The following is a 26,688-nucleotide window of genomic DNA, read 5'->3' on the forward strand; positions in this document are numbered from 1 at the left end:
TCATAATTGGCTTGTATGCCCTTTGGATTGTTTGGACACTTGTTAGTTTTATTGCTTGTATGAACTGTCTGTAAAACTGTGGTTGCATTTTGTTGGCACACCTTGTGCTGACTATGTTAACCTGTTCTTGTTGGTATATATAATTCGTTTTTGCTTCTAAAAAAAAAAAATCAAAAATTTTTCCTTCTGATAACACTCTAGAGTCTAGATAGCCGCCCCCGACCCCTCCCTTAATTCACACTTTATATCGACAAAAGGTATGCCTTTGTTTGTTGGCTTAAATATGATAATCGTCCCTGTAACAAAAAAAAGTTGAAATACATCCCTGCAAATTTTTTTTGTTTGAAAATGGTCCCTGGCCCCACTATTCAGTTGATTTGGCATGGTTTTGGCCACGTGGCAGTTGCTGACTGTGCAACTTTTGCCACGTGGCGCTGACGTGGCGTGCCACATAATTTTAAAATTTACAAAATATTTTTAAAATTAAAAAATTTAAAAAACAATTTAAAATTCTGAATTTTTTTTTAAAATATTAAAATAATTTTCTGAATTTTTATTGTATAATTTTTTTTAAATTATAATATATTTTCGGAAATTATAAATTTATAACTTTTGAAAATATAATTGTCATTATTTTCGAAAAAATTTTAATATATACTTTTCTGATTAAAAAGATCTATTTTTCAGAAATTTAATTTTAACTGTTTTTTTGTCAAAAATTTAAGTTTTCGAAAAATTTAATTTTCAAAGTTTTTTTTATCGAATTTTTTTTTTGATTTTTAAATTTATTTCCAGATTTTTAAAATTTTAAAAAATAATTTTCAAAATTTTATTTTTATTTTTAATTTTTTAAATTACGCGGACTGCCATGTGGCAAAAGTTGCACAGTCAGCAACTGCCACGTGGCGAATAGCCTGCCAAGTCGGACATGAAGTGGGGCTAGGGACCATTTTCAAACAAATTTTTTTTTGCAGGGATGTATTTCAATTTTTTTACAGGGACAAAAATAAAAACTGGACTAAATTACAGGGACGATTATCATATTTAAGCCTTGTTTGTTTGCACTTTGCATGTGAGGACCAGTGTGTCAATGTATGCATTCACATGTGCAATATGTAGTTTTGCAATGTGAATGGTGTACGCTAATGTTATTTATAGTGTGTGGTACGAGTTTCATGAGTTATTTATTGCGAAGAGAAATGCCAAGGTCAATTTATGTTTTTATTTTTGATTTTGTGAGCGGTACTATATTCGACAAATTTTTATTGGGTATGTCTTTTTATACATTGTAAGGGACTAACTGAGGCAGTTGTGCATTAAAGAAAGGGGCAATGTGACTGTTATTGAAGGAATTGACAACAACAAATGGAGTCAATTTGGATGATGTTGGATGTATCACCTCATTTTCTCGTGTTTATGTATGTAGTTGGTAGGATGAAATGGGTTAGGTATAGCTTTACGATTAGAAGTGAGAATCGGTTAGGTCGAGTTGCACGATTTAAAGTTGGTTTGTCGAAAATTTTAAGGTCTAAGTCTAATCTTTTGAAAGCCTTATATGACTGATTATCCAGTTAAAAAGTCTATTTAACACGAGCATCATTAAACAAGTAATGTGATATAAATTTAAATAGACTAACGAAATAGTGTGTTAACGAGATTAAAATTCTGTTTAATATTTAGCATGAATTTTTAGAGAATTTGATCATATATCATATCATATTTCAATTCTAGTTTGAAATAATACATTTAAATCATATTTCAATTCTAATTTATAAAAAAAACATTTAAATATGTGAAAAATACAATATAATAATATTAGTAATAAATAATATTATTCATATTTACTTAAATAGGCCGGCATGATAGGTCTAAAAGATTTTTTATTAAGATCTGTGACCTGGTCTTTTTAGCTAAATAGACTTTTAAAAAAGTCTAAGCTTTCTCTATTTAAGAAAAAAGTCAGATATGGCGTATCGTAGGCTAAGCCGTAGGCCCCTGTTGGCATGTCTGGTCTATTCTCATCCCTGTTTGCAAGGTCGATGCATGGGCTACAAATATAGACCTTAGCCTGATCTATTACATGTCATATGCTCATTTTTAAGGTTTGACCTGACCTTTTTAAAGGCCTAGTGAAACATGAAAACCTTTATAAAAACCTATTTTACTCTACGACCTAACAACGTCAATAGGTCTACTACTAAATATGTCAAATCTTATAAATGTCTAAGAGGTATGCTCCTAATTAACTATCTTATGAAGACCTAATCAAACCAATATACTTGTTACTAAATAACCAAATCATGTGAAAGTATGAATTTAAAAAGAAAATTTTATAAATATACAGTAGCCATAATGAAATAGGTACATGTTCTTATGTATAACCTATATTTTATATTTATAAAACATTAAAAATGTTATTTATAAATAGACTAGTCTTCCCTAAAAAAAATAGACTAGTCTGACGAGCTTAATAAACTCTTTTTTTTTTTGTAAGTCTTAGCATGATCTATTTAATTAAACAGACTTTCTAAAAAGCCTAAGTTTGATTTTTTATTAAACGAGTTAAGCCGATTAGATTTTAAATAGACCGAGGTGTAGGCCTCTGATGAGTGGTATGGCATGTTCCCACGCATATATGTTGTTAGTTGCGTAGCAAGGATTCTAGTTTAAGGAGTTTTAATTTTCGAAGGATAAAACTTGATTATACTTTTTAATTGGGGTGGGAGGTAACAACTTAAATTCTTGTCTCTTATTTAACCACATGTCAACTTGTTATCCCAAGTTCTTTAAAAAAAAAAACTTGTTATCCCAAGTATAAATTGTCTAAAATATATTAAAATAATATTATTCATCAAACATGTGCAACACAAAAAGTTGTTAAATACTTTAAAAGTTTATCATGTGATTTTCTGTCTTATATTGTTTTACAATGTACTTACCTTTTGCAAATTAAATGGACCTCAAGAGAAATATGCCCATGACATTTGTTCGAGCGACAACGGCTCTATTTTTGGGAAATTTCAGTAAATAATGAAGAAAAATATAAATTATTAAAAATATGAAGAAAACTATTAATTATACAAAGAGGGGAAAAATAAATCACTCACACACACACACACACACACACACACACACACACACACACACACACACACACATATATATATATATATATATATATATATATATATATTTGTATACTAGTTTACAACAATTTGTAGCTATATTTAGTCTTCTCCTTATAGAGAGATCTTGCCTCGTTTCAACGGAGGACTCAAGTCACTAACCAAGTATTATTTGTTCTTTTTTTTTTTTTTTCCGGACACTAATAGTATTTATAATTTATCTCTATAGAAAAATGATATAGACATTTTTTTTCTAACACTCACTCTTCTATTAGGTGAAACTTATGTAGATCTCAACACTTTATGTAAGATCTATTTTTTCAATGTATGATACCCACGTAGATTTCATATAATAAAAAAGTGTGTTAAAACACTCCTTTATCTATAGTTCTCTAGAAATAAATAAATGAAATGAAGATTGTCCTAACTATATACTCCATCCGGTCCTTATTATAAGAAACAATTAACTTTTTTGGTTCATTGTATAAGTGATGTATCTAGTCTATATTTACAATAAGATACATTAATTATTCTATGAACCTAAAAAGTCAACTTTTTCTTATAATAAAGACCGAAGAGAGTAGTTCTCTAGAAATAAATAAATGAAATGAAGATTGTCCTAACTATAGTAGTTCTCTAGAAATAAATAAATGAAATGAAGATGGTCCTAACTAGTTCTTTACATGTCTTCTTCACCCCGAAAACCTTGTTATTAATTTCAAAAAAGATGGGACAGATATTACTGGTGGGGACCATAATAATTATTAAATACTACTCCCTCCGTCCCATATTACTTGACCTATTTAGAATATTTGCACTATTCATGTACCATGCTTTGACTTTATTTTTCTACTAATATATAAAAACAAAATATAGCATATAAGATGTTGTTAGATTCGTCTCGATTAATATTTTCAAAATATCAAATTTTCGTAATTTTTTCTACTAGATTATTAAAGAAATTTAAGTTTAAAATTGTGCATTGGCATACGTGACAGAGTCAACTAGGTCAAGTAATATGGGACGGAGGGAGTATGATTATAGTATAGTATAATGTTTACGGGAAAAAAGGAGTTGGTGTGTAACCCAAAAAAAAAAAGAAAAAAAAAAAAAGAGGAGTGCAGTGGAGCGTTGTTATTGGACTGACATAGATTAAAACCAAATATGTTTTTCTCATTTTATTACTCCCTCCGTCCCGCAATAGATGACTCATTTGAAAATGTGTAATTTTGACCTAACTTACTTTGACCGTATTTTTCTACTAATATACAAAGACAAATAATATCATATAAGATGTCGTTAGATTCGTCTCGATGAGTATTTTCAAAATATCAAATTTTCATAATTTTTTCTAATATATTATTCAAGATATTTAAACTCAAAGTTATGTATTGTCATGCGTAATAAGGTCAAGTGTATTATGGGATGGAGGAAGTAATAATTTGCTAACCAACCGCAGCCTTAGATAATACTCCCTCCGTCCCAATTTAATTGACACAATTTTGTTTTTCACACATATTAAGAAAAATGTATAAATAAAGGGGAAAGTGGAATATATTGTATTGGGAATGATAAAAGTAGTATTATTTAGTGTTATATTATATTGGGAATGATGAAAGTTGTATTGAAAATTGAAATGAGTCAGTTATTTTGGGACACTTTTTTTTAGAAAATGGGTCAGTTATTCCGGGACGGAGGGAGTAGAGATCACTAGAGAAGATCAAAATTGTTTAGTCTTCTTGTAGTGTGTGTGTGTGTGTGTGTGTGTGTGTGTATATATATATATATATAAACAGACGCGTGTGAGAGAGAGTACTAAGCAGTAAGCAAAAAGAGAGAGAAAATGAGCAGCAACTTGGGAAATGTTGTATGTGTGACTGGCGCTTCAGGTTACATCGCTTCATGGCTCGTCCGATTGCTTCTTAATCGTGGCTACACTGTTAAAGCCACCGTTCGCGATCCAAGTATTTGTCTTTTTCTTTCATTTCACTTCTCTTCTGATCTATCAATCACTCACTCACACATCAACACCAATCAATAATAATTATTATTTCAGAAAATTGTATAATTCAATGTTTTGTTTTCACATGTATGAATGAGACACCAGACACCCGGATTGAAATTATTATTGGTGGTGGTAATATGTATGTGTCCTGTTTTGGTGTTGGTGTTTGTGTCCGTGTCTGTGCTTCGTATGGTATATGTTTGATTTGATTATAATTGTGTCTGCCTGTAGATGATCCCAAGAAGGTTGACCACTTGGTTAAGCTTGAAGGTGCTAAGGAGAGATTGCAACTGTTCAAGGCAAATCTACTTGAAGAGGGTGCCTTTGATTCTGTTGTTCAAGGCTGTCATGGTGTCTTTCACACTGCATCTCCCTTCTATCATGATGTCAAGGACCCTCAGGCTGAATTGATTGATCCTGCTCTCAAAGGGACTCTCAATGTTCTCAACTCATGTGCTAAATCCCCATCACTCAAACGTCTTGTCTTAACATCTTCTATTGCTGCTGTTGCGTATAATGGAAAACCTCGAACTCCTGATGTTGTTGTCGATGAGACTTGGTTTACTGATGCTGATTTATGTGCTAAATCAAACGTATGTGTGTTCCTCTCAAAAACGGTTTTGAATTATGCTATCATGATCTTTGACTTCTTTCTATTTCCTTTTGATTGTTTCAGCTGTGGTATGTGGTTTCAAAGACATTGGCTGAAGAAGCTGCATGGAAATTTGTTAAAGAAAACAACATTGATATGGTTACTATTAACCCAGCAATGGTCATAGGGCCTCTCTTGCAACCAGTCCTAAACACAAGTGCTGCTGCAATTCTAAACCTGATTAATGGTAATTAATTACAATTCTAAACGCAGCAAATACTCTTATTATCTTTCTGTGTCTACATCTTGCATATTATTTTTCTTGTCAGCTACCTTTTCTGCATCTAGCAATATGGAAAGATATAAAAAAAATTGAAAGCTACTAAAAGTAGGGTTAGATAAGTACAAGATATGTACATTTTAATCGTAACAACTATTGCTGATCTGGATGATATGAGTGTCTATTTCCTTTAATTTCTGGCTTGTTGTTGATAGTTGTTTAATTGTAATCGTAACAGTTATTGTTGAGCCAGATGAGAGTATATTTCCTGTTATTTCTAGCTTCATTGTTGTTTAATTTTTTATTTATTTTCATTTCATATATGACATTGATTTTTCCCCCAATTGCTTCATTGTTGCTTGTTGTGTTTAATGAATATTAGCAGTTCTTATGTACTTCAAATATGTTTGTGTTCAAGAGGACAAGATTTTGTCCTTCTGTAGATAATAGAAGCTCTTTCACTTCATTGATGCAGGTGCACAGACATTTCCAAATTCTAGTTTGGGATGGGTCAATGTGAAAGATGTTGCAAATGCCCATATTCTGGCGTACGAGAATGCTTCAGCTAGTGGAAGACATTGTTTAGTTGAGAGAGTAGCACACTACTCAGAAGTTGTGAGGATTTTACGTGAACTGTACCCTTCGTTGCAACTCCCAGAGAAGTAAGATTAATAATTTCGATAACTGAAAGATTGCATATAATTTATGTTCTTATATGAATGCTAATTCTCATCTGATGTGCCACATTCTTTAAAGCTTTATTTACTTGTTTGAAACTCAATTTAATGCTAAAATGAAAGGATTTAGTCATTGCTAATAGTTGATTCAGGGTTGTTTCTTTAATGTATACGGAAAAAGGTAACTAAGTGAAAAATGCAGAAAAATTTCAACAATTGAATGTTTTAGAATAAATGCCTTGCTTTACATAACAAGATTGTAAAGGTTTATATACAATAGAGAATCTCTCAAAATAAGGGAAAGTACATTAATGGTAATAATTAATAAACAAAGAGATGAATTCTAATTGTGACTATAATCACCTTCTAGCGGGAGCATATATATTCTATGCATCCAACTTGGTCTGTATAATCAATCTGACATCCCCATAGAGGTTTGGTGAATGCAACTTCATATTTGTCCCCTAGTTGATATGTTCTCTATCAGACTATCATATAGTTAAAGTATGGGTACCAAGTGTTTGTGGACGAATTGATTCATTTGAGTTGTTTTCTATGTGCTTGCTTGTGACTGAGCACATCTATGTGGATGAATTGGGAGGTTGCTTTATGTTATCTGATGACCTGTTCCTCAGACTTGATCACCTTTCGATTTATAGCTCATGTTAATTAGCTTTACTTCAGTATAACTACCATTATTTCTGTACTTTTTAACACATATTCAGCCTCTGGACCCCAGTACGTAACACATGGTTTCACTGAGGTTTTGCTAATTTCTTTTTCAATAATATAACACCTTCTATCATATTGGGTAACTTGAATGTCATGATGACTTGCACCTTCCTCTATTTTTGTGTCTTCTGTACATTAATTGTTATGCAAAATTGCTAATTTGTACTGAATTTTTCATTTTGGGATTCATTGCTGAATTAAGTGTTTCTAAAAATACGGCCAAGTATAGCAACTTTAAATGTGCAAAGTCCTAGAAATGTTGTTTTATACTCAAAAATCATAGGTTAATGGTTACTATAAGATGAGCCCTACATGATTCATCATTCTGTCCGTTTCTGTATTTACATTTATATAATAATTTAAATATTTATAGTTTAATCTGTTTAGATTTTTCTAATATCGTTTTCACTTTGTCAACTATGTTTACCAGATGTGCGGATGATAAGCCATATGTGCCTATATATCAGGTTTCCAAAGAAAAGGCGAAAAGCTTGGGACTTGAGTATACTCCTTTGGAAGTGAGCATTAAGGAGACTGTTGAAAGTTTGAAAGAAAAGAAGTTCGCCAACCTTTAATTTGTGATATCTCCTTGTTTAGTTGATGGACATGGCTTTTGATGCCTATGCTTGTGAAAAAAACTTAAGTATGTGAAATAAGGTTTAAATTAAATCCAGATTGGTACTAAGTACTGAAATAAGTCATTCTTCATGGTTTGGTTTGTACTCGTGATGGAACAGTGAATGAGTTAAGGTAATCTGTGTTTTGGTTATTATTTTAGGGTTCCCCTTTTCAGAATTGCTAGAAAGAGCTCTCTAGCGAGAGCACAACGAGGAAACACCGCATGACCAAGGTTGAGTCATAATGTTCAAAACCCTTCTCCAAGATATGTTTCGCTTGTGATATGAAAGGGAAAAAGAAAGTGGAACAGGCTTCCACTTTCTCCAAGATTTCTTGAAAACTATTCTCGATGTCCAGTATCTAACCTAATACCTCGAGGTTGAATAGAGAAACTCCAGTGACTCTCTTGGAAGATGGGCTGTTCTCTCAAAAACTATTCATACCCTCTCCATCCCAAATTAATTAACTATTTGCAAAAAGAAAAAATGTCTCAAAATAACGAATATTTTCAATTGATGGAACATTAACTATTTATAGTTTACATTGTGGAATTGATGTCCCAAAATAACTTATCTTTTCAAACAAGGAAAATTTAAAGCAAAGGTTGATTGCTAAAGACTACAAACGAAAGTATGGAGTTGAATATGAAGCTTATTCAGGTCACAAATTTCATTTCTCTAAGACGAAATATATTTTACCAGGTTGTTGTGTTCTCGAGGCACCGTTATATAAACATTCATTTACTCTCAAATTATAAGTCGTTTTGGAGAAAAAATATGTCATAAATTATAAGTCGCTTTACAATACCAATTAAGTGATATTTTCGTTACTACACCATCAACTATTTATTACCTTTTTTTTTTCCCTTTTGTAAATGATTTATAATTTCTTTTTCCCATACAATATTAACTACACTTGTTAATTTGTGTGAAATGATCACAATGAAAAACGCGGGCCAAATCACTTACAACATTGGTGATTTTGTCAAAATAAAGTGTTTGCCCACATAGACAACTCTTGTTGATAAGCTTTCTAAACAATTTTATGGTCTTTACAAGATTCTGGAGCAATTTGGTCATGTGGCATTCAAACTGGAATTTCCCCCATCATCTCGTATCCACCATCTTCCATCAACCTACAGTTGAACCTTTGACTATCTTGGAGACGAAGTTAGAGCATTCAGTCAACCCCCCCTGTGAGCATGGTTCTGGTACAATGGGCAGACATCCCACCTGACTGAGGAGACCAAATGGGAGAATTGTGACACTTTGCAAACTACTTATTACCTTGAGGACACAATGATTGATTTTTCCTCAATACGGATGAGTGTCATGTACTTTTGGGTCGTAACAAGAGAATCACAAGAAAGCTAGTTACTTGAAGGATTTTGTTTCACAATAATAAATGATGTCACCGCAAAATATTCTTTTACGCTATTGAGGAATAGTACGTACCTGCCGATGAGATGCAGGAGTTGGTTGTCCAACATCAACGGAAACATGCAAATGCCAATTATTCAGAGTAATAGCATATATAGTTAGGCAAACAAATGATATAAGGAAAAAGTAATCAGGTGAATTTGAAGAAATGAAGATATGGCTTTCTTGGTTTATTATAGATTTTTGTGAGCAAAATATTTTGTAAATTATTTTGCATACTATGTTGAGGTATATGCAATATTTATGATTTGTAAATTTTAGAAGATAATCATGTTTTATACTCCCCCGGTCCTTATTATAAGAAACAATTGACTTTTTAGGTTCATAGAATAATTAATGTATCTTATTGTAAATATAGACTAGATACATCATTTATACAATGAACTTAAAAAGTCAATTGTTTCTTATAATAAGGACCGGAGGAGGGAGTACTATGCCAATCTTATAATTAATATTGAATTAATATTATATTTTAAGTGGCCTCAATTTGAGTAAACATTTAGTTCATTTGTTTTAATTTATCTTTGTAAACTTAGACAAAATTATTTTATTATAATTTATCTTTATAAACGTAGACAAAATCTTAAGACTCAATTTTTTGTCTACCTATTTGTTTGGATAGTTTCAAAAATATGTCCCAAAGAACACGGGAGGCTTAAGGAACCATCTTCCTTAGAACTGTATAATTGATTGTGTTTCATATTCCTATAAATCTATAAGTCTCTTCTTCAGTTATATGATTGAGTTAACTAAATATTGAAGAAAATATGCAAAAAAAACCTTTCTCTGGATAAATTTATGGCCAAGTATAAGAAAAATAATAGGATGTAAAACATAAGATGGCTATGACAGTTGTTTTATTTATTAGTTGTTATAGAGTAACTATATAAGTTAATTTATATGAGCGACAATTTAACTTATTTACTTTGTTATTTTCTTAAGAACCCATAATTCAATTTAATACATTAACTACTTTTTGCCCGTGCATTGCACGGGGCAAATACTAGTACATACATTATACATATATACCTGTCTGTGAAAATGCCTTGGTTAGTTTTTTTAACAACACGTTGCATCTCTCTTTTGTGTTCAACTCGCTAAACTAAATTAAACTAGAGGTTTTAACTGTAATCAAGGGTTTAAGAGTTAGAGAGGGTTAACCTGTCTTTTGCACTTTACAATCGCTTCATTTGTTTTCTGCCTTTCAAATAGAGCCCACATCGGGTACCACTTAAATCAAAGTAAACCGCTCATGCTATATTACACGAACTTCTTTTTTATCTTTTCATTGAGCTTTGATGCAATGCACACATAACATTTTCTATCTATAGGAGAATATTAACATGTGCTATAAAAATATCTATAAAAAAAAAGGGTGCGGTTATCATGCATTAGGAAATGAAAATTGCTTTTCTGACATAGAATACTTCCTATTGGCACAAGTAAATGACGTTTTTACCCCCAGCGGCAGTTAACAGCCGCTGGTTAAAGCGCCAGCAGTTAACACCCGCTGGCTTCCAGCGACAGTTAACTGCCGCTCGCATCAGTTAACAGAACCAGTGCAGTCTGCACTGCACTGGTTTTTCCAACCATTTTGGCCTGTTTGTACCTGTAATTTCAAATGGCAATTCCGCATTAAATGAAACTGAAACAACAACATCCAGCAATCACGAACATCAACATTTTATAGTTTATCAATTATTCAGTAACATTAAACAAAACCAATAATGTGTTAACGTTTCACAATTGTTTGAAATTCGTCAAATTTTCCACATTATGCAAAACATTACACGTAATGTACATTAATTACTAATAAATGTAAAACTCAAATATAATGATATACATATAAATAGTTAAAGGTTAGTTACATATCACCCAAAAAAATTGGTCATTACATTATATATCCAAAAAAATACGTCGGCGCGTATCAACCAAAAAACGGATTAACACCGACCAAAAAGTGTCACATTTCATCTAATAAAAGCAAATCATCTAAATGTTCCAGAACATCTTCAAATTCGGTGTTTTCATTAACCGGAGTGTCATCAAACATAATTGGATTGTCTTGATTTGTTGGCTTTTTTGGTGGAACCGGTCTATCTTTGAGCTCAATGTCCATGAGTGTTCGGAAACGATCGTGTTGATCCAAGAATTCATCCTCTCATGTTGCCGCCTCTTCGATCCTGTGATTTCTCCACTCCGTGGATGCTGGAGGTAGTGGGCAACCATCTTTTAAAGAAAGAAGGACAAAATGATTTGGGATTAGACCAAGGCAAATCATGTTGCTTTTCGGGTTAACCGGAGGCCGACCTCTAAGTGGGAAAAAAGTCTCGAAGATGTAGTCTTTCCATGTAGTCATCTCTAACAGCGACCTATTGTAATATGATGCAACGATGTGTCCCATATCCGACAATGTCAACCATTTGTCGGGAGGTACAAAACTACTAGCATTTTTGGGAGGATACAATCCATCCAAGATGTAGTTGTAGCGGGTCTCGCTCGCATATATCTCGATGTATTTGCTCCTATGCTCTTTCAACTCTTGAATAAGTGCTCTCCGCACCATAACATGACTTTCTTATGTCAAACCCACAACTTCAGCTATAGCCCTAAACCCACAATGTCCGTCACCAATAACATCCACAATTCTCTCAATGTATGGTCTCATGAATTTTGGCATGTAATACATAGGATTGGATGGATCATAACTTCTTGAAACCAAGCTAGGCTTAGGAACCGGAACCGGAGAAAAGCCAATGCGAGCACCTTTTGTTTTAGGTTGTGAAGATTTTTTCCGTGGTGAAGATTGACTTTCCGGATGTTGAGAATCAATAGTCTCCCACGAAGATGGGATCCTACTACGTGTAGTTTTGATTTTTTTTGGGAGCTCCTTTGGTTGCCACCTTTCTTGGAGGTGGTGACAACAATGTGGTCTCCGAAAACGCTAACAACCGCAAACCCTCTTTGATTTCTAGTTTCATTTGGAACGGAACTCTTTGGAGACGTTCTTGGATACCACGTCACTTCTCCGCGACCACAAACAAATCTTCATTACTTTGTTCTTCACCCATATACAACTTATGCCAATGCGGGTGTATCTCATCCAATCGAATAGGCTTGTTGTGACAGATTTTCATAGCAATGAAGCATGCACAAGGTAGGCCATACGACGTCCTTTGAACACAAACACAAGTTTTCTTCTCAATGCACAAGGTTTTCCTAGCACACTCTTCTTCCACAAAAATAAAGTTTATGGCTTGTCTAGACACGTGACCCCCCAACCCGGAGTACAAAGTGACATCTTTGTATCGATTTTCCAATACCGTGACGCTTCTACCAAACGATGATTGTATCTCCTGAAATTGGTTTGCCAACATCTCATCTATTTTTTGCCAACAAGTACCCAAATCACCCTTGGAGGTGGACAAATATTCCTTCACCACACCATGAGCTCCTTCAACTCTATTCGTGGTCCTACACCCAAGATGTAACACAAGGTCCGTCTGTGCCCTCACTAGTTTGTCCTTAAAAGGGTTCAATATGGTTTCTTGAACATAGTGAAGAAAGTTTGAATGATCCTTACAAGCATCTTGGAATTCCACTAGATTACCCGCATATAACTCTTGAGTAGGAAATTCAACCAATTTTTCCCATGCATCAAATATGGTATCAACCAACTTACTATGCTTCTCCTCGTCGACAATCTTCTTTTGCCCATCCACCACAACAACATTTTGTTTAACTTTGCAATCGGTGATGATTCTTGATCTAACATTTTTGCCAACATGGAAATAACAAAGTATTGCACTACTACCGGGGAGAACATTTTTTACGACATTCATCATACCCGTGTCCCTGTCGGTCACTACCACCTTAGGCATATCACTATTTGGTTTAAGAAGTTTAAGCAACATTTGCAAAGCCCAAGTAAAGTTATGCTCCTTCTCCGACGTCATAAATGAAAAACCAACCGAATATGTCAAATAGGTTGAGGTGACTCCAACTATTTCAAACAATGGCATCCTATACAAGTTGGTTTTGTACGTGGAATCCATTATCAAAACAGTAGGAAAATTGTTAAACAACTTTACCGAAGTTGGATGAGTCCAAAATATGTCTTGAACGGTTTAACTTTCCTTTTTTTCTCTTACGTAATAAACATATTCATTCTCTTCCAACTTTGTGATTAGATATTACATCTCCGTCAAGTCACCCCTTTTTGCCGTTTTGAATTTATGACGTTCATTGCAGACTTGCTTGATATTTGTCATGGACTCTTTCCTTTTCTTCTTCAAATTTGTCAAAATATTTTTTGGTTTCACCGAAGAATCGGTCAAGTCAGGTACAATCTTCTTGTCGTCCTCCGTTAATCTTCCGGCAAGAAGGTGCCCTGCTACATATGGCACCATCTCATAGTTGTGAACGCCATTAAGAATAGCCAATTTCCAAGCATTGTCTTCCCTAACGACATATCCACGCACCTTGAACAAACACCCATTTTCTTGATCCCATTCCTTCATGCTTCACTTTTGTCTTCGGTACTTTGTGCTCGCCGCTCCGTTCACAAACCAACTCCAACATAGCATTTCTTCCTTCACAAGATCTTCTAATGACAACCGTAAATCCAGCCCTATTTGCTTGTCGACGGACCCAACCGAGCAATTCGTCTTTATCTTTCCATGTGTCTCGGGTTAAAAAGAAATGAGCCGTGTCCACTTCGTTGTCACGAAGTTTCCACACATCGGAATTGACTCTTGAAGCCTCAACTTTAACGGAAACTTCGACCTTAGCGGGAGCTTCAACCTTAATGGAATCGACAACTCTAGGTTTTCGATCACCCGGATCATCACCCGCATTCTCAACATTATCTATAAATAAACAACATACAATTACTAAACTAATTAATAAACATGTATCTAATATCATATAATAACATAAACAAACAAAAAAAAACAAAAGAAAAAAAATTGGAAAAAAATTTTTGGCAGTAGCTACTGCCACTTAGAAAATTTTGAAATTTTCTAAGTGTCCAGCGGCAGTTAACAGCCGCTCAATCCCAGCGGTAGTTAACTGCCGCTACAACGTGTGTCAGTGCAAAAAAAGAAAAGAAAAATTAATCAAATGTAATGGATTTTAACGTTGTAATACCTGTTCTTTGATGCATTTTGTGTGTAGAAACGTCTTAGCAATCGATCAGCAATGATTTTGAGGCAAGATTTTGACACAAATTTTGAAATGGGGTTTTTTTTTGGGTATGGTATAGGAATGATATAAGGTGATGAATGAATATGTGAGGTAGGGGTTTGCTGGTTTTGGGGGGAAAGACAGCAGCGATAGTTAACAACCGCTGGGTTCCAACGGCAGTTAATTGCCGGTGAATCTTCCCGCAGTAGTTAACTACCGCCAGGGGCATTAAGGTCATTTACTTGTGTCAATTGAAAGTAATCTTTGTCAAAAAAGCAATTTTCTTAGGAAATCCTTATGCACCGTGCATAAATCCCAACCCATTAACCGGGAGCCCAACATAATTGCTTCCCTACACCCCCAAGCGAAACCAAACGAAACAACACTACAACCGCGGAAATCATCATTTTAGTTCAATGATGATTTCAGAGTGTTGATTTAGTTCAATGACAGTCACAAATGTCTTTATTATAGTATGTTTTGTATAAAATTATGCCAAAACCATTTTGCTGTGAAAATGTTTCTGTGAGTTGTACTCCAAAACCATTAGATGTACTTAATGGTTTCCAGCATGTGAAAAAAAACTAAGGACCTAGAGCCATTGCCATCATTCAGTTTTGGTCTGACACAATTGGAGGAGGAGGAAAGAAATGGTTTCTGTGAGTTGTACTCCAAAACCATTTTGCTGTGGGAATGGTTTCTGTGAGTTGCACTCCAAAACACTGACAATTGGCAAAAAATTATCAAACATAATTTTTAGATCAAACATAAAAAATTATCAAAAAATTCATGAAGTTCATCAAGAACAACATGAACAATATATTCCAGCAATTCATTTTTTGAGCTTTCACTACAAATCCATCAAACACTTTTCCAGCAAACAATCATCAGAATCACAACACACTACAAATTTCGAATTCTTCTCTTCTATCAATTTTTTGGTTTCCGAGCTCAACACCTAATAACAACAATCAAAGTGCAAATCAACTAAGTCATCAACTGCCATTTTTCACATCTGTTTCGGAACAGCAAGCAACACGGATCTAAAAGAAAGAAAGAAGAAGAAGCAAGTACGTGCACAAATCGTCCACAAATCTCCAAATCTGAATCGAAGAAAAAGGAAAGAAGCATAGTCCGAAGCAAAGAAAGGGACGGACCGAATCGGATTCGTGAAACGAAGAAGAGGTAGTTTCGTTTTCATTTATTTCGTATTTTGATTTGTAGATCTGGACTTGTGTGTGCTTTTTTGGAAAACTAAGTGGATTTTTGAACTGTACGTGAAAAAGGATGTCTGGATCTATGTTTGGATTTTAAAAATGAGGTGTTTGGGAATTCCGACGCGGTGGTGCCGCCCGTTTGAGCCGGTCACCGCCGCGCCGAAGTAGAGGTTTGGTCGGAGAAGATGAAGCTCATGCTTCATGTCACTTATACCTCTTTCCTTTATTCCTTGATTTGGTGTAGTTTGAGAAGCCTAGGATTATTACACGTGTACACTAGATCTGATGGTTGTAAAGTGTTTATTGAGGGTGCATAAGGAAATGTCTTATGCATAATAACTTTTGCCTAAAAAAATTATGATTTTTTTTTTTTGGATATTTCAATAGCAACAGTTAGCAAAATCCTATTTAACAAATAAAATTTTGAGTTTAAAAGTGGAATAGTGGATAGACTCAATTGAAATTTTTATCTCTTAATTTTAATTTTGGTCTGAATGTATTGTAGCATTCCCTTTTTACTAAATGACATACCATTTTTGGTGCTATGTCACATGTATAATAATTAAAATATATATATATATATATATATATATATATATATATATATATATATTTTGACACAATACTTTCTTCAATTTATATGGCACGTTTCCTAAGGGTCCGTTTGTTTCAATTGATCATATGAGAGTGGATGGATTTTAGTGGATGGGAGGGAAAGGGAGTATTTTGATTAAAAACATGTTTGGTTCATAAGGAGGAGAGATTTTAAACTTGTTTAACTTTTTTACCCTTAAAATTTAAATTAGAATAATTTTAAGTTTTAATATAAATTTAAGGATAATTTTGTCAATGTAATAATGATATTAATTGCACATCTTCGCTCTCCTCCAAAAAAATACTCCAATTTGAGGGGAAGCAATAAATGAGTCTATGAGGAATTTTGCTCCCCTCCTCTTCCTTCCTCTCCCCTTATAAAAATTGAACCAAACATGTCAAATTAAAAATATTCCTTCCACTCCCTTCCCCTCCCCACCAAAAAAAAAAAAACTTGAACCAAACAGATCACAAGGCTCTGTTTGGGGGTTTGGAAGGGAATAGAGGGTTTTGGAGGGATGAGATTAAAGAAAAAAATAGAGAAATCTTTCAAAAATGTTGAGAGTGGTTTTGTATAGAATGATAAATAAATACTTATGATTAATGCATTTTTAACTTTGAAAGTATTATAGCAACATAGATTGGATTGAAAAACTTACCTAAAACCCTTCAAACTTCTCGTCCAATACAATTTTTCTTTTAGTTCCCCAAATTAGAGAGATTGTGTATTATGAAAATATCAATTTTTTGTTAGATTGTATGAGTTCACTTATATGGGATTCTTCTAAAGCATCCACAATGGAGATATTCATTTTTTTAGTTCCCCAAATTAAAGAAATCTTTCCGCTTTATATGTATCATGTGTTATTGTTTTTTTTTATAGGAAATGTGTTATTGTTTGTTAGATTGTATGAGTTCACTTATACTGGATCCTTCTAAAGCATCCATAATGGAGATATCCATTTTTGGATACTTAGAGATGATCTCATGTGTATACATGACTCATTAATACTCCATCTGATCACTATTATAAGCAAAAATTCACTTTTTAGATTCATTGAATAAATGATGTATGTGAACCATATATAGACCACATACATTATTTATTGAATGAACCTAAAAAATCAACTTTTGCTTATAAAAGTGACCGAAGGGAGTGATTTTTTAATAATAGTACTTAATAAACATTTAATGTTTCCCACCTTTAAAAAAAATTAAATAGATCTCATCAATAATTATATATTACTACATTTCAACGTTCCCCAAATTAAAGAAATCTTTCCGCTTTATATGTATCATGTGTTATTTTATTTTTTTACAAAAATAAACAATATTCATTCATTCAAATTGATAGAGTACATTGATACAATACAAATCAAAGTCACTAAAAACAAAAAGGATGAATCTGCGAACAAACTCACAACATCCATGTTAATAGCATAAAACCACAAAGTACATATGCCTACAAATATGACTATATTGAAGTCTCCGGAATACTCATGTCTCCGAATCTGCAACGTTGACGACGCAAAAGTCATTGATCGGATTTGCACTTGCTCAAAGCTAATCTTTCAACCTGAATCAAATAAACACCGCACTAAGACGGGAAATCAAAAACACACCGCACAAAGACGGAAAATCAAAACAAACAGAGTCGTGCAGAGACGACAAAATCACAAAAACAAACGAAAGAAAACTGAAAATATGTGAAAATCACTTATTTAGTTAGGGTAGAAGGAAAAACAACTCGGTGGGGGTGATTTTGGGTCAAAATTGACCCTAAATCACACTTCTTCGGTAGACAAAAAGAAGAAAGAGCTTACGGCTAGGGTTTGAGAAGGAGAGAAAAGAGAGAAAGAGAGAGTAGATTTTCTATCTGAGTCGGTTTAACGTTTTGCAAATATGTGTTATTGTTTGTTAGATTGTATAAGTTCACTTCCTTCTAAAGCATCCACAATGAAAACATGACTCATTAATAATTTTTTAATAATAGTACTTAATAAACATTTAATGTTTCCCACCTTTAAAAAAAATTAAATTGATCTCATCAATAATTATATATTACTACATTTCAACGATAATTTTCTTCAAAAAAAAAACGATAATTTATTATTGATTAAATCATAATTATCTATTTTATTATTAAATTATAAATCGCGAAATTTATTTGTACGACTTTTTTAACAATTCAAAAAAATAATTAAAATTAACATTGCCAAGTTCTAATAATTACAAATTATTTGAAATGATAGATTAACGTTTCTTTGATTAGTTTCTATTTTATGTGCCTATGCATTCTCTATTTTTCATATTATCCATTTATTTCTAATTATGTCATAGCAAGTGGGTCCCACATGATAGGTAACAAGAGATATTTTAAGGAAAAATAATGGTGGGTCCCGCAGAAAAGAGGGTACTACTTTGTTGGTGACCTTCATCTCAAAAAGCACTATCAAATTTTCCCCCCTAATAACTGATCAGACATGAACAGCAACGTTGTGTGTGTAACTGGCGCTTCAGGTTACATAGCTTCATGGCTCGTTCGTTTCCTTCTCCATCGTGGTTACACTGTTAAAGCCACCGTTCGCGACCCAAGTAAGTCATTCTCTTCTCTTTTGATCTTTATAACACAAACACTTGTGATCAAAGATATTTCTAGTGTCAGACGTATAATTACACTGAATTAATTAAGTCATTGTTTAAAGTTAATGTGTCTATCTCCTGTCCGATGTTTGTGTCTATGTCCGTGCTTCATACGTTTTGACCCTATGTTTGATTTGATTATTATGGCTGCCTGTAGATGATCCGAAGAAGATCAACCACTTGGTTAAGCTTGAAGGTGCTAAGGAGAGATTACAATTATTCAAGGCAAATCTACTTGAACAGGGAGCCTTTGATTCTGCTGTTCAAGGCTGTCAAGGTGTCTTTCACACTGCATCTCCCTTCTATCATGATGTCAAAGACCCTCAGGCTGAGTTGATTGATCCTGCACTCAACGGTACTCTCAATGTTCTCAAATCATGTGCCAAATCGCCATCACTGAAACGTGTTGTCTTAACCTCTTCTGCTGCTGCTGTTGCGTACAATGAAAAGCCTCGAACTCCTGATGTTGTTGTTGACGAGACTTGGTTTACTGATGCTGATTTCTGTGCCAAATTAAACGTATCTCCCTAGCTAAACTTACAAAATCACACAATTTAGTCATAAAGTACATAAAAATTTGTCAATTTAGTCCATAACATCTTCAATAGCAAGGACTAAATTGTTTTTGGAGTTAGTGTTTCAATCTTAAATGTATCTTCTTCAGCCAATGCGCTAGTGCATAACATGCTAGCTAATGGTTTTGTTCCAATGTCGGCAAAGTGTGTGCCATGCCAATGCCATGATTAATCATGTAATAAATTATGCTATCATGCTCTTTGAATTCTTTCTATTTCCTATTGACTGTTTCAGCTGTGGTATGCGGTTTCGAAAACATTGGCTGAAGAAGCTGCATGGAAATTTGTTAAAGAAAACAACATTGATATGGTTACTATTAACCCAGCAATGGTCATAGGGCCTCTCTTGCAACCAGTCCTAAACACAAGTGCTGCTGCAATTCTAAACCTGATTAATGGTAATTAATTACCATTTTTGTTTTATTGTAATGGTAACAATTATTGTTGAGCTAGATGAGAGTATATTTCCTGTTATTTTCGTTTGATATGAGTATGACATCGATTTTTCCCCAACATCCATTGTTGCTTATTGAATTTTATTCTGTTTGCTATTTCAATGAATATTAGCAGTTTCTATGTGCTTCAAATATGGTTGTGTTCAAGAGGACAAGATTTTGTCCTTCTGCAGATAATAGCTCTCTCACTTCCTTGATACAGGTACACAAACATTTCCAAATTCTACTTTGGGATGGGTGTATGTGAAAGATGTTGCAAATGCCCATATTCTGGCATACGAGAATGCTTCAGCTAGTGGAAGACATTGTTTGGTTGAGAGTGTAGCGCACTACTCAGAAATTGTGAAGATTTTACGTGAACTGTACCCTTCGTTGCAACTCCCAGAGAAGTAAGATTAATAATTTCAATAACTGAAAGATTGCATATAATTATGTTCCTAAATGAATGCGGATTCTTATCTGGTGTGCGTCATTCTTTAAAGCTCTCTTTACCTGTTTGAAACTCAATTCAGTGCTAAAAATGAAAGGATTCAGTCATCACTAATATTTGATCCAGGGTTGTTTATTTAATACATACAGAAAAAGGTAATTAAGTGAAAAATGCAGAAAAATTTCAACAATTTAGAGGTTAACTACAGTATAACTTTTATTACTTTTGCACTTTTTAACATATATTCGGCTTCTGGACCCAATATGTAAAACATGGTTTCACAGATGTTTTGCTACTGGGTAACTTGAATGGCATGATCATGACTTTGCACACCTTCCTCTATTTTTATGTCTTCTGTAGATTAATTGTTATGCAAAATTGCCAATTTGTACTGAATTTTTCGTTTGAAATTGAAACTCATTACTGAATTAAGTGTTTCTAAAATAAGGCCAAGTATAGCAACTTTAAATGTGGCGGCTAGTCCTACAAATGTTGTTTAATATCCGAAATCATAGGTTAATGGTTACTATAAAATGATTCATCATTCTGTCCATTTCTGTATTTACATTTATATATTTCTAGTTTAATTTGTTTAGATTTTTCTAATATCGTCTTCACTTTGTCAACTATATATGTTACCAGGTGTGCGGACGATAAGCCATATGTGCCTACATATCAGTTTTCCAAAGAAAAGGCAACGAGTTTGGGAATTGAATATACTCCTTTGGAAGTGAGCATCAAGGAAACTGTTGAAAGTTTGAAAGAAAAGAAGTTCGTCAACTTTTGATTTGTAATATCTCCTTGTTTAGTTGATGACATGGCTTTTGATGCCTATGCTTGTGAAGAAACTTAGTATGTGATGATCATGTTCAAAACCCTTCTCCAAAAGATAAGCTTGGCGTGTGATATGAAAGGGAAAAAGAAAGTGGAAAATGCTTCATGTAAAATATGTAAAGCTCTCTGTAAATTTGTGTGTCTGTAATGAAATCACACACTTTGTATTTATAATAGTTTTACGGTAAATGTATTAAATGTTTAATGAGTAAGGACTAGCTTAGGAAGTTGTATACTCTGTAAGTAATAACAATCAATCTAAGAAGTTGTACAATTAAAGAAATATCTAAAGATTCTTAACTTAACACCCCTCCTCAAACTGGAAGAGAAAGCACCGTTAATAATCACATGTGGGTAGATAGTCTCTGAATGATAGAAAACACCTAAAAATGTGGCACAAAGGGACCTATGGTATTTGCACAACGGAAAGGGTGTGGCAGTCACTGGAAGGGATGAGCACAGTGATAAACAACACTACTGAAAAATATACAAGATCCTTAGGAACCGAACACTACCAATAGGTGGTGCTACCAGCGGAAAATGTTGTCGCAACAACAGTGAAGTATGGAGAAAATGTGACAAAATCAGACCATGCTTTGATACAATGTAAAATATGTAAAGCTTTCTGTAAATTTGTGTGTATACAATGAGATCACACACCATCTATCTATATAATAGTTTTACAATAAATAAATTGAATGCTTAATGAGTAAGCATTAATCTATGAAGTTGTACGATTAAAGGAATATCTAAGGATTCTTAACTTTAACACTTCCAATTTGTTTGAGTTACTAACTAGTACTAATTTCATAAAAAAAAAAAATTCGAAAAATTGGATTTCTCGAAAACTATTGAATATTTTGAAATACTTACTCAAGAAGAAAATTACATATAGAGAAAGAAAAAATAATTTGGATGTTTTACCCAAACTGTGGAGTTGTAGACAAAAAAATCACTACTTGTTTTAATGTGCAGGCTGTAAACAATTAAGTGTATGTTTTTTATATCGATGGTTGGTCACATCACATGGACTTTGTCAATAGCTTCAATGAAATTATGGTGTCTTCGTAATTTTGTTTAATATGTAGTCAATTCAAACAGACACCAATGACATTTATGAAGGGATATTTATTTAGTCTTAACCTTGAATATTGGTTTTTGGTAGATAGCGAACACTTTTGGTTTTGACGAAATTATGAAAGATAAAAATATGAGGCAAGTCATGGAATAGGAGATCAAATCAATGGTGAATAACAATCCTTGGGACTATCCAAGGATTATAAACCATTGGTGTTGAGTAGTATTACAAAACTAAAGAGAATGTTTAATAGAGTGGTGGGGAAATTTTAAAGCAAGACTCGTGACTGAAGATTGTAGACGAAATTATGAAGTTGAACATAAAGAAACTTATTCAGATGTCACCCGCATAGCATATTTCTCTAAGATGAATTAATTATATTTTACCACGTGGTTGTGTTGGAGAAATGGTAAATGTTACAAACTCGATCCTATATCAAGTGTCACTTTAGATTTTCTATCATAAAAACTTAGAAAATTGTAAATAAATAAGAGTGTAACAATTTTATAATATTATCCTTATAAATCATTATGTTAACAACTATCATAAATGCATAATAGTGTATCATAAACATTTCTTATGAGCAAGTGTATAACAAACTTGCAAGTGATACCTATAATATTAATTTGAGGTAGAATTTAATAAAAAAAAATTAACTTTATATTGAGACTATAAAACAATACTTATTTTAGAACATTTTTTTACTATTGATAAGTAAGTGTAACTAGAGCCTAAAGAGGTTAGTTAGTAAACATGTGAACATAACATAACATAACATGACCTTTTTAAAGCCTCGCGCATAGCTACGTAAAACACGCTCTTCCTACGTCATTTTCGGATTCATTCTCTCCCTCATCCTAATCTTAATGTCATTAAGAAACAAAACAAAATCTTGTTTCAAAAAATAAAGAAAAAACTTGTTTGTAAATTGATAATAAATTATAGGGGATGACCGGTCACAACAACTAGACCTGGTTATATCCCGTCGTCTCTGGTAATTCATTTCAATTCTATTCATTCTTAATCTCATTATTATAACTATTTGGATTAATTCCTTTGTTAATACTTTCATGATTTTGATCCATGTAGCTTGCTAGACGTAACCAAGAACAAATATACATGTACCTATTGAACATTTTGCTTAGCATGCACCTTCGAGTTTACGATATTTTATTCCGTAATTTCATCACCCTTGTATGCTCATGGATGAAAAATAAATTAGAAAGAAAATGGATGCATGATAATGGCCAATCGATAGTGAATTTCTTAGTTAATGAAATGTTGTTTTACTTACAGCAAAAGGATCTCTACTAGTTAGTAGTTTTATTGGGAACTCGTTCGGATCGCATTATTGATCATCAAGGTTAGATTAATTACACATTTTAATTCTTATTTCTTTTCAAAGCAAGTAATTATAAATCTGCACTGCAGGGACATACAATACAACAATATGGAAATTTCAAATAGTTTACCAAACTTGAGAAACCACTTTCAAGATCATCAATTACCTCCTAAAATAAGCAATAGTAGTAATAGATATGATGAAATATGTTTAAAAGAAAGATTAATGTCAGAATTAGGCAAAGAGGGAGGAATAAGGAGACATCAACGTACATATTCTGATAGCATGCTATCCGAGCAGCAACAACAGGAAGTACCATGTTGGTTGAAAGATCTCCTTGATGATGATGATGATGAAGAGCCTGAAGAAGATCAGAAGCAGCCTAGTACTGTATGCAGCAACAAGACTCATAGAAGATCATCAAGTGACTCCTTAGCATACTTAAATAATAAAACTATTCTTCAACATTCTCCAGAAAGGAAGATTGTTGACTCACAACCCTCCTTTCTACAACAACATCATTCGAGAACTGATCATTCCAAACGAGCCAAAAGGTACGTATATATCATATCTACTAAAAGAAGTTGACGGAAATTAGAGATGATCGAGCAATATGAAATTAGTCTTTATGTTTGGTGTCTCTAATACTTAGTGATATAATTAGAGACATACAAATATTTTCTTTCTCTATCCCTCAAAATATTTTTTGTTGCTATTTCAACTTTTTGAGCTTATGGAAATTTATGTTTTCAGAAAATATATTTGTCTGTTGTGTTGTAAAAATAAAAATGCACGTAAATCATAGAATTAATTGATGTTGGAACAATTAGGGTTCCAATGAAAAGAAAATGTATCAAAGAGAAAGAAGAGTTGAGAGGATGATTGTGATGAATTAGATTAATGAAAAAAATCAAAATTTTATTAACAAGGAATGGAATGGATGAATTGCATGAAAATATGAATCATAATAATATAAAGTTCATGACAGGATTACTTATATAGTAAGCAATTCAAATAACTGCCTTAATAAACTAACTAACTCCACTGACTTGTTCAACAAGTCACTAACTTACTAACTAAAACAACTATTTGCACAATATGAATCAATTCACGAATCGATTCACTGCTTACTTGTATTGCAAGTAAAAGTAATTAAGTCACTAACTTACTAACTAAAACAGTTATTTGCACAATATGAATCAATTCAATGCTTACTTGTATTACAAGTAAAAGTAATTATTCATAAACATGAATTATCTCACAACAGTTACATGGAACTTGTTAGATTCATTAGAATTTAATTTTGGTTAGCGCCAACAAAAGTTTCATAGTAAGTGAAAGATGATGAAGAGCAAAAGAAAAAATAGCTATTTGTATGATTGTTGCATATATCTATTATTGTGTATAATGATTTAATCCATGTTTTTTGGGGCAATACAATATAGGAATTCAGGTCAACAACACCGGGCAAGGAAGGCTCAATACATTGGGGAACTAGAAAGAAGTATCCAAGCTTTACAGGTAAGACAATAGATTAATTTTTAAAGGATTGATATAGTATATAGAAAATGTTACACATTAATAATAAATATTTCATTTAATTTCCTTATTTAATTGTAGGCAGAAGGATATGAAGTTTCAGCTGAGCTTGAATTTCTTGATCAGCAAAACCTCATATTAGGTATGGAGAACAGGGCCCTCAAACAACGCTTGGACAGTTTATCTCAAGAGCACTTCATCAAATGTTGTGAGTAGTACCATTTATTTATTTTTACAACTTCCATTCAATAACACATAAAGTTTTAGAGGCCAAGTTTTACTTACACATACGTTTTCTGATTCACGACCAAAGTTTTAAATTGTGGTATGAAATAGCAATATAAAAGTTTTGAAGGTCTCCGAAACAGCTATAATAGCAATTGTAGCTCAATTGCATTTTCTTAAAATATCAAAGTTTGCAGCATAACTGCAACTACAATTTAGAACCATAGTTGTAGTCGCGTTAAGATCCTTGATATAGTGGAGAATTGCAATCAAATACAGTTGATGCAGTCATGAGTCCTTAATTGCGGTAGCAGACCTAGTAAACCTCAATTATACCGATGTCATAATATTTTGTGGTCTTATCTTATGTCACTTGCTCAAACTTTTGGTAATATAAGTGGTTTTGATTGTGAATGTTATTTTTGGATTATTACAAATGATGGGTGACTTATACATACAATATACAGTGGAGCAGGAAGTGCTTGAGAGAGAAATCACAAGACTTCGAAATCTATATCAGCAGCAACAACACAAACAACAACAACATCAGCAGCAACAACAAAAGAATCATGGTAAGAATCGATCTAAACAACGTCAAGATCTTGATGCATCAATTGCCAAATTTTCTTTGAAGAATAAGGGAACGATAGATAGTGTGATCTGATTGTGAGATTCATATATTCCAAATATATATAGTATATCTAGTTCACATAGCAGAACTAATGTCCCAAGTATGTTTGGTGGAATGGATCTTGTAGAAGAAAATTTATTCAAACTGGCTGCTATATCTATAGTGACAACATTTTTGGTGTTGCTACGTATTGACAGTAGCATATGGTCCCAGTATATAGGATGTAAAATTCTCTATGTAAACTCTACATTCTTTTAATAAATTTCATGTTTACCCTCCATTTAATATAATGCATTCTATCATTTATATTCATATTACAATTTTGAAAATACAATTAAGCAAATAGTTAATAATACCAAGTCCAACAACAAATACTAAGGAATTACATTAAATCAACGTTTAGTAAATTGATTTCTTAGATACTTACCGTTCCAACAATGTTTAATGCGATAAAATGATGAGTAAATGATATT

General features: G+C 33.0%; 4 protein-coding genes and 1 pseudogene across 5 annotated transcripts; 3 read left to right on the plus strand and 2 right to left on the minus strand.

Moving 5' to 3' along the window:
- Positions 1–4,939: 4,939 nt before the first annotated feature.
- On the plus strand, positions 4,940–8,183 carry LOC146934872 (cinnamoyl-CoA reductase CAD2). Its single transcript, XM_085750123.1, has 5 exons — positions 4,940–5,089; positions 5,362–5,723; positions 5,807–5,969; positions 6,478–6,664; positions 7,842–8,183. Exons 1-5 carry the CDS (start codon positions 4,969–4,971, stop codon positions 7,984–7,986), a joined length of 978 nt encoding a protein of 325 aa, XP_085606249.1. The 5' UTR covers positions 4,940–4,968; the 3' UTR covers positions 7,987–8,183.
- A 3,446-nt stretch (positions 8,184–11,629) lies between these two features.
- On the minus strand, positions 11,630–14,471 carry LOC146934873 (uncharacterized; annotated as a pseudogene).
- Positions 13,930–14,632, minus strand: LOC146934874 (uncharacterized). Its single transcript, XM_085757504.1, has 2 exons — positions 14,617–14,632; positions 13,930–14,336 (listed from the first exon to the last, which is right to left on the minus strand). Exons 1-2 carry the CDS (start codon positions 14,630–14,632, stop codon positions 13,930–13,932), a joined length of 423 nt encoding a protein of 140 aa, XP_085613630.1.
- A 4,279-nt stretch (positions 14,633–18,911) lies between these two features.
- LOC146934875 (cinnamoyl-CoA reductase CAD2-like) lies at positions 18,912–21,683 on the plus strand. Its single transcript, XM_085750124.1, has 5 exons — positions 18,912–19,058; positions 19,264–19,625; positions 19,917–20,079; positions 20,339–20,525; positions 21,209–21,683. Exons 1-5 carry the CDS (start codon positions 18,947–18,949, stop codon positions 21,351–21,353), a joined length of 969 nt encoding a protein of 322 aa, XP_085606250.1. The 5' UTR covers positions 18,912–18,946; the 3' UTR covers positions 21,354–21,683.
- Positions 21,684–23,336: 1,653 nt separating this feature from the next.
- On the plus strand, positions 23,337–26,495 carry LOC146934876 (uncharacterized). Of its 2 annotated transcripts, XM_085750127.1 has the most exons (6): positions 23,353–23,472; positions 23,775–23,841; positions 23,910–24,374; positions 25,266–25,341; positions 25,441–25,567; positions 26,052–26,495. In XM_085750127.1, exons 3-6 carry the CDS (start codon positions 23,929–23,931, stop codon positions 26,246–26,248), a joined length of 846 nt encoding a protein of 281 aa, XP_085606253.1. In that variant the 5' UTR covers positions 23,353–23,472; positions 23,775–23,841; positions 23,910–23,928; the 3' UTR covers positions 26,249–26,495. The 2 variants fall into 2 exon arrangements, with proteins under 2 accessions (XP_085606252.1, XP_085606253.1); XM_085750126.1 differs by lacking the exon at positions 23,775–23,841 and having other exon boundaries at positions 23,337–23,472.
- The last annotated feature ends 193 nt before the right edge of the window (positions 26,496–26,688 follow it).

This window comes from Medicago sativa, chromosome 3, assembly GCF_051527215.1.
Source record: "Medicago sativa cultivar Bolivia chromosome 3, Bolivia_mono, whole genome shotgun sequence".
Lineage (NCBI taxonomy): Eukaryota > Viridiplantae > Streptophyta > Magnoliopsida > Fabales > Fabaceae > Medicago > Medicago sativa.